This window comes from Chaetura pelagica, unplaced genomic scaffold (genome assembly GCF_000747805.2).
Source record: "Chaetura pelagica isolate M959 unplaced genomic scaffold, ChaPel_1.0 scaffold437, whole genome shotgun sequence".
Classification (NCBI taxonomy): domain Eukaryota; kingdom Metazoa; phylum Chordata; class Aves; order Apodiformes; family Apodidae; genus Chaetura; species Chaetura pelagica.
The window spans coordinates 60,649-69,395 of record NW_009953914.1 but is presented as its reverse complement, the minus strand read 5'-3'; the positions used below and the strand labels follow the sequence as shown (position 1 = coordinate 69,395).

Genomic DNA, 8,747 nt, shown 5'->3' with positions numbered 1-8,747 from the left:
CACTGAGGCTGAGGACTATCTAGTGCAGTGGTCTTCTGACAGCTTGGCCTCTAGCCACTATTGCAGCGTTAGGATCTAATGGCAAAGGTTGGGATGGAACATAACAGGGGAATTTTGAGGAATGCTAAAAAGCTTGTTGGTGCCCAGGACTGAGAAACCAGCCCAGCTGATGGGCAGTGTGTAGTTCATTGATGACAGACAGCTCTTCCAGTCACTGATGCACGAGCAGTTCCTGCTTCTTGTGTGTGTGTTGCGATCTTTGAAGGGAGCTCATTATTCCTCCCACTTTCAAGTGGATCTAGAGTTGCTATTGTTAATTCTTTGAGTATGTGAATCATTGGAAAAGACAAAGTCGGAAATGAAAACAATGCACAAAAGGAGGGTTGGGTGAGGACCTCACACCAACTGGTGGAAAAGCAAACTGGCAGTGGCCTCCAAGGTGGCAGGGCCCAGTATAATGTGTCCCTGCCTCACCTGCTGTGTCACTGGGAAGTAGAGGACTTGGAGCCCTGGAACATGAGCCAAGACATAGGCTTTTTCTTTTGTGATTATAAGCAGAGAGCAGCTGAGGCTTTGCATTAGTGCTGCCGTTCATTAGCTTCTGGCTTTTTCCTGTGTTAAATATTACTTAATTGACTGTGGCATAAGTGGGGCTAATAGCTTTGTTTCCAGCCCAGATCCTTTTGTAGATCCTGCTTTGAGGGTTTGAAACAGATCCAGACAGATTCATACCTGTTCTGATATGGATCCTTTCTGTCCAGACGGGTTGCTGTCTCGCGTGGAGGTAACAATTCTGCCCTAGGCAGGTCCAGGGGAGAGGAAGAGCTTTCTGGTGCCTTGTCCTAGGAAATGGAGTGGCCCACACGCAGCACATTTTGCAAGAGGAAAAACAGCCGGGAAAATCAAAGGAGAATAAAGATACTGACTAATCTCTGCACTGTGATCATCTTCAGAGTCATTCATTTGCTGGTTTTTGATGCATCTCTCTTTGTCCCAGTGCAGAGCATGGAAAATGGGGCCTTTTGTGATTTGCTTTAATGTCATCATCATCCATAAAAGTGACTGAAAAACCTCTTCCTCTACGATGTGGGTTAATGAAGATATTTGGTGCACAAAGAGTACCTTTAGGTTTTTTACTTAGAAGTGCTCTTTGGAACTATGTTCCGTTTTCTGTGCCATGTGAAGAGAAGCAAGGGAAGCATTAAACAGCATGCATGAGAAAGACAGTGTCATGGGACCAGTTATAAAGAAGCGTTTGTGTTCTCTGGTTATTAAAAAAAAAACCCTAATCATTCATGCTGAATAATAGGAATATTTAATAACCTAAGGGGGAGTCTGCTTAAATCCAGGTGGTGGACTTACAAATATATTTGAGTTAAGGTAAAAGGTGGAGGAAATAACATGGTCAGTGGTAGGGTTAGTAGCTCATAAAGGAGCGGAGTGCTTTTTTATATAAGAAAAATGCATTAAAAATAACTGAAATCCTAAGGAGTCCTGTTGAATGCTGAAGCATGAAAAAGTGGTTCATACTGGCTTACCTCCTCAGACACTGGCTGATAGACTGATCAATTGGAGCTGGCACACCACATAGTTGAGTGCTATTTTTTCTATTAGCTGTTTCTTTTTTATTGTTGTTTCTTTTATGAGAGAAGTGTTAGAACTGATGGCTTTCATGGAGAGATTTGTGTGTTAAAAGGTGCATAAAGGGAAGTAGGGGTTCAAGTGGGTATGTTGGAACTTTCTTCTCATGGGGTCAGTCTTCACAGCAAATTCATAGAATCATATGGTTTGAGTTGCAAGAGACTTTACAGATCATCCAGTTCCAACCCCCCTGCATGGGCAGGGACACCTCCCACCAGCCCAGGTTTCTCAGAGTCCCATCCAACCTGCTCTTCAACACTTCCAGGGATGGGGCTTCCACATTCTCCCCCCGGCAACCTGTAATTCAGGCTGCATAAAATGTATCACTTCCAGCTATTCTGTAGTGGTATGACTAAGCTTCAGCCCTGAGGTGTGTTGGGTTTGTTTAGAGCAAGTGGTCTGATTGTACAGCAGGGAGTAGGTGAACAAGTTTACTTTAATTACACAAATATTTGTACAGAATTGAAGAAGTTGGCAAAGGCCGTGAACCACCTTTTTCTTCATTGTCTTTCTTACTTTTCCAAAACTGAGAAGTACTCACAGCTGGTATTACTGTCTTTGTAGTATTTTTGGTGTTACATTTATATATAGTATTAATACATCGTTTAGCATCTTCTTTTTGTGCTATTTCTCTTTGAACTAATTCCAGTCAACTAAGACTCACAAACAATAGCTACTTTAGCTCCTTAGAGGGAAGTGACTATTTACTATACATACAACAAAACTCACACTTGTAATGAAGCCTGCTTTTATCAAAGCCTGAAAATATGCACAGAAATATGCCTGGAAATAGCACATTGAACAATCTACTGTAAAATTTCTTGCATAGCTTTTTGCCTAGTAATACAAAAATAAAAATCTTGAGTTCATCTTGTGTTTGCAGGGACAGGCGGTTTGTCTGACACGTCTCTCTGGTCTTAAAAGTTGTCTGCTCCAATATGATTTAGACATCACAAGCCCCTGAGGATTTTTTAATTGCTGTGCAATTAAATTAACAAATACTGTGATCAGAGTGGAGCTTTATTTATATTTAAGGACTGATCAGGCTGGAGAGATATGAAGGGACATTTCTAGAGCTTTGCTGATTTGTGCTGGGGTGGTTTTGGTTTGGGTTTTGCTATTTAATACCCACTTCATTGTTGGCATGGCAATCTGGCCTGCCTGGGGGTCCAGTACAGCTTGTGGAACTGTGCTCCACTTCCTGCACAGGTGCTCTCGTGTGTGAAATACTTCAGTTGTCTTTGGGTAAATTGCTTGAAAAGCCTCTTGTCTGCCACACCATTGTCAAGACACACCATTGCTTGGGGAGGTGCTGCTGGTGCTGCAGCACTCAGCGTGTCTGGGGCAGCATCACCCACTTGGTCTTGCTTGGAGTCACTTTGTAAAAGCAGCTGCATCTTTTCCTTTTCTGAAATAAAATCCTCTGTTACATAGCTGTTCAGAAGATCATGTGTTTTTCTGCAGTGCCTCCTGGTGTTGGGATGCTTTCTTTGGAGTTGATCAGTGTCTGCTCTGAGACTTGTAGGTGTACAGTACTTGTTTAGCATCTCTCTGCATTTTAAAAATAGGGGTCAAAGGTTTTTATTGGTTTATGAATCAGTTTAGGGTGGGTGGATCATGCCAAATTTCAGCTGGTAAAGAAAAAAAGTGTAAATTGACTTTTCACATTCCTCTATCAGGGTTGTTTGGCCAAGGAGTCTTGCTTCTCACTTTGGTTGTAATAGACAAGGAGGTAGTGGATAATGCATCATGTTTCTAATAAATAATATAGGAGAAGACTACTGCAAATGAAATGCAGGAAGGTTTCACCTTCATACCTCCAGTGTTTGTCACTGATGAGAACAGTACATGGGTCTGGGATCTTAAGGCTACCTACAAGGTGAGTGAATAAATAAATCCCTGGAAAGCAAGGTTGCAAAGGCAAACCAAGATGTTACAACCCATATAGCAATGTTGTTACCAACAGCTGAGTGAAGAAAGATAAGTGTGGCTTTTTCAAAATGCCTTTCAACTTGTTCCATGTTTTCTGAGGTCTTCATTGCCTCCAACTCACCTCTGCACCAGTTTATTTTGACTGATGCAAACCTGCTTAAATTAATGCTGTGCAGTTTCTCGGTTATGGCTTATATTCTGTTACATGCTTATTGCTTTATGGTATTGGTGAAGTTAGTTGTGAGATAGCATGTGCTTTGGAATTCTTTCTCTCTCCAGCTATTCTTACCCCTATGGTTGTTTCCAGGTGAGTGGAAAGCAGCACATTTTGCTTTTTCATGCTCTTCTCTACATGTGCTTTGGAATTCTTTCTCTCTCCAGCTGTGGTGTAGTCTTAAGGATCATGTTACTAATCTCAGATAGTTTTTTCTACAGTATATAAATAATATTTTTAGTTATGTATGACAGAATGATGGAATCATGGGATGGTTTGGGTTCGGAGGGACCTTCAAGATCAATCTAGTCCCAACCCCCTGCATGGGCAGGGACACCTCCCACCAGCCCAGGTTGCTCCAAGCCCCATCCAACCTGCCCTTCAACACTGCCAGGGATGGGGCAGCCACAGCTTCCCTGGGCCAGGGTCTCACCACCCTTACAGGGAAGAATTTCTTCCTCATGTCAAACATAAATTTCCCTTCTTCCATTCCCAAACATAACACTAAATCCATTCCTCTTTTTTCTATCACTCCATGCACACCAAAAAACCCTCCCCAGGCACAGAAGCTAATGTACAATATTCTTACCCCTATGGTTGTGTCCAGGTGAGTGGAAAGCAGCACGTTTTGCTTTTTCATGCTCTTCTCTGTTACTTCAGTTGATTTATTCTGTGCTGTCATGGTACGATGCATGTGCTTTAGGTGCTGTTGTCAATTATGAGTGTATAAATTTTATTTGACAAGTTCAGTGGTATTTGTTGACATTAATTGGTGCTTTGGAGGGGTTTTCTAGAAGACTGGTAAGTGATGCATATTTCATCCCAGTCTTCTTGCCCAGTTAGGAAGTGGCAGTTGATCTGTGCTGTGCTTGTAGGAGGATCTTGAAGCACAAATTCTAAAGTTGCTCCATCTCTCCAAGGTGTCAGAGGTGGAACTGCCTTTTGTCTTAAGCATCATGGTCGTGTCCCATGGCTTGTACCTCACAGGTAGTATTTCTTAAGATTGTTGGAACAAAAAGCAGTTGTTGCTGGCTTTTTGGAAATTGGAGCAGTGGATATCTTTCTTTCATGTGAAATGGTCACATAGGAAGAAACTTTTAAGCAGGCCTGTAGGGATAGGACAAGGGGTGATGGTTTTAAACTAAAAGAGGGGAGATTTAAACTAGATATAAGGAAGCCATTTTTTAGTATTGGGGTGGTGAAACACTGGCACAGGTTGCCCAGAGAGGTGGTAGATCTCCTTTCCCTGAGTATGTTCAAGGTCAGGTTGGATGGGGCTCTGAGCAACCTCTAGTTGAAGATGTCCCTGCTCTCTGCAGGGGGTTGGACTAGGTGCCCTTTAAAGGTCCCTTCCCAGCCAAACCATTCTTTGAATCTGTAATTCTGTGATCGTCATGTGCTTGTGCTCAATGTGATTTCATGCAGTTTAATGGCAAGCATATGTCTCCAAGTGGTACAAAAGAAAGAGGAACACTACAATGCTTAAAACAAATGTCGTATTTTGTCCTTAGTTATTTATTTTTATGTTTTACTTCAAACTTCTGATTCATGATGCTGTAGTTACACATTTATATCAGATCATATTTTGCTCCTTTTGGCATTTCCCCATAATAATCCTTTCCTTAAAATAGTGTTTAACCCTGAAAGTGCCAGGGAAGTGGAGATGAATATTCAGTGAGATTTTACTGTTTCATTTGAGTGGGAAGCACTTTGCTGTTGCAGTGAGTGAGAGGTTTGAATCTCAAATCAGCTGCAGCAGATCTGGTGGATTGAGGCTGGATCCTGATGGGAACTTTGGTGGAGGATTCAATGATCCAAGGGCTGGAGCAGCTCTGCTCTGGATCAGGCTGGGAGAGTTGGGGTGTTCAGCCTGGAGAAGAGAAGGCTCCAGGGAGACCTTAGAGCAGCTTCCAGGGCCTGAAGGGGCTCCAGGAAAGCTGGGGAGGGACTTGGGACAAGGGCAGGGAGGGAGAGGACAAGGGGGAAGGGATGAAAACTGGCAGAGGGAGATTGAGGTGAGACATGAGGAGGGAATTGTGGAGTGTGAGGGTGGTGAGAGCCTGGCCCAGGTTGCTCAGGGAAGCTGTGGCTGCCCCATCCCTGGCAGTGTTGAAGGGCAGGTTGGATGGGGCTTGGAGCAACCTGGGCTGGTGGGAGGTGTGGAGGAGGGGTGCAGGGGGGGTGGAACTAGATGTTCTTTAAAACTCCCTTCCAATCCACACCTCCCATGATTCTATGATTCTGCTGCATATTTGGTTTATTTGACTGTAACCCTAAGTGATAAGGGCAGGGTTTGCTGCCTTTTGATGTTGAAAAATTGGTATATGGTTGAAATAAGAGCACAACTCCTTTCAGACTATTTGAAATAAACAGCTTTCATGATTAAATTTAATGTAAAGCAGCAATATGGATGCTGCAGCAGTAGCCATTCTGATAGTGTCATTAGCTGACAAAAGTACAGCACAAGAGACTCACATTTCCTAGGAATTGGTGATTTTTCAACTTCATTCACATATTGGTTGAAAAAAATACTAGTCTTTTGTGAACCTCTCAGTTATTGTCAGCAAACCCCAAATTCTGTCTTGGCCAGAGCTTGGAATAAATGAAGTTCTAATGTTTTTGCCAAGTTAATTCAAAAAATATGGCTTGGGAAAGGAAAAATCCTGAAAACAGACGTTTGGGCTTTTTCCCATGACCCACTTTTCCTTTCCTGATTCCCTCTGTTTCAGAGGGATTGTGTCTTTGATTTGTGATACCTTCATTCTTATTTTAGCCACTTGCACTAATTTAAATGCTCATATTTTCTTGGAATTCCTGAGGAATTTGGGCTTCTTTTTAAAATTAGCTTGTGTATTTTGGTCATGGATATAAAAATGCTTACTGCATCTCTTTGGTGGAATTCATGAAGAAACAGGAGTTACAATTTAGGGCTGTATTCACAGCTTGGAGTAATTTCTGCTGACATCTGCATGTTTTCCTTGGGCTTTAGCTGCCCTGCTCTGAGTGTGCTTCTGAAATCTTCCTCCTCCCGAGGAGTATGTGAGAGAAAATAATCACCCAAGTGGTTGCTATAGCATTTCATTAATGAGCCTTTTCCACTGGGAAAGGTTATTTTCCCCCTTGGCAGCATAGGAGGAATAAAAGAGCTGCTCTCAGCTTTTTCCCCCTGTGTTACCAAGTGCCCTTCAGCTTCTGACTGCAGACTTGCAGCTTTGCTGGGATCGCCACCATTCTCAGGGTGTTCTTTTGCTTAACGGCTCTGCTTGTTCTCCACTACACCAGGAATGAAAGGCTGCCTTGTAATCGCCTCCCTTGCTCAAGGCAGTCTGGCTGGCAATGTCCAAAGGTCTATAAATATTATGACTTAGAAGTGCTCTTTGGTTGACTGGTGAAAATGTGTGAGCAATTGAGTAGCATCCCCAGGGAAACTTCAAATAAGACTGTCACAGGATTAGTAAAGAATTAATACTTAAGACATATTGATGTTAGAATCAATACTGTGAGCATAATGAACTCTGAAATATTTTCCCTTTGCTTTCCTTTCTTCATGAGATCTCAAAAGCATTTAGGGAAAAACTCATCCAGTTACATCCTGGGAAGTACTTATTTTTAATTACCACACTAGGAGATGACTATGTTAGAAGAATTCATGGAAAAACTATACATGCATCACGTTGGGAAAAGTATCCAGACTTTGTCCTGTTGCAGTTTTTTTCCTGCAAACATTTAGGCCTTGCTAAGTGACTCCCATTTTTTTCTTCATTTCATCAAGTGGTTGGTCTCCCTGTCACTGTCAGGCTTGGCTATCTGAATTGAACAGCTTGCAGGGTGAACTGTGGGGCCTGAGGGCATCTGCCGGTCTGAAAACACTGGGTGCAGCCTCCTGTGCTTTGCAGAGGCAGCAATTCCACTGGTCAGAGACCAAGGAAGACCTTTCACCAAAGATCCATGTGTGCATCCTGCTTCGCATTTATGGAGATGTTAAATGTGATGGCAAACCTAGGGTGTTGTGGTTGGGGTCTAAATAGATCAGTTTTCTTCATACTGCTCATTCATGACAGAACACTCCACAAGAGATTAACAAAAAGTTAATACCTACTGATCCTTTAAAGCTTTCTATATATAGGGTCTTTCATTCCTTGTAGTCTTTTAGGATTTGAAGTACAGCTGGACTTCTTTCTGCTCTGCAAAATCCCTTATTTTAGTTTCACCTCTCATTCTTTGTTCTGTAATATACTTTCCAAAAGTTGCTCATTATCTTAGATGTGCTGCTGGATGGGTTTGCTTGCTGGCTGCTGGGGCCACCAAGTGTGGCCAGTGACCTGGGAGCTTGTATTCAGCTGTGCTCGCCTGTATGTGATTGGGCTTTTTCTGTACTCTGTATTTGGCCCCTCCTGGCCACATAATGGTTTACTTCCAGTTTCCAGGAGGTTTTCAGGAAGCTTAAGTTAATGTTAATGGAAAATAGCAATAATGCTTTCTGGTCATGGACATAAAGACTGAGAACCTGCATGTTAGTGCTCTGCACTGAGGAGAATGTGGCAATGAGATACACATGTGAAGGATTCTGTGACACTGCTCCAGTGTGCTCTTATGTGGGCATGAAATATTCAAGGCCAGGTACAATGTAGGTGTAGATCAGTAGCATGTTGTGTAAGTCATTCTTTCAGCATTTCTGATTGAGTGTGTATTTTCTTCTATCAGAAGGTTAAGAGTTTAAACTTTCCATGTGAGTTGTCTGGATCTGAATCACTCTCAGGTGACAGTTTAGAGTCCCAAATATTCTGCTTCCTGGAGAAGTCACCTGCACCCTTCACAGTTACCCATTTGGGGGCAATGCCATCTCCAGTTTTGGCAGATGCAATACACTGGCCACATCCAGCAGGACAGATAGGTACCTCTGTAGAGAAGAGGCTTGTTTGGTGGTCAGCATGTCTTCCTTTAACATGCAATTCCTGCT

General features: G+C 42.6%; 1 protein-coding gene across 1 annotated transcript in view; it reads left to right on the top strand.

Annotated features, from left to right (window-relative positions):
* The first annotated feature begins 3,433 nt into the window (after positions 1–3,433).
* The window catches only part of AP3D1 (adaptor-related protein complex 3, delta 1 subunit), a 37,714-nt gene continuing 32,400 nt past the window's right edge, over positions 3,434–8,747 (top strand). Inside the window, exon 1 of the mRNA XM_010001494.1 lies at positions 3,434–3,520. Within this exon, the coding sequence (XP_009999796.1) occupies positions 3,434–3,520 (87 nt within the window). The remainder of the gene's footprint in view (positions 3,521–8,747) is intronic.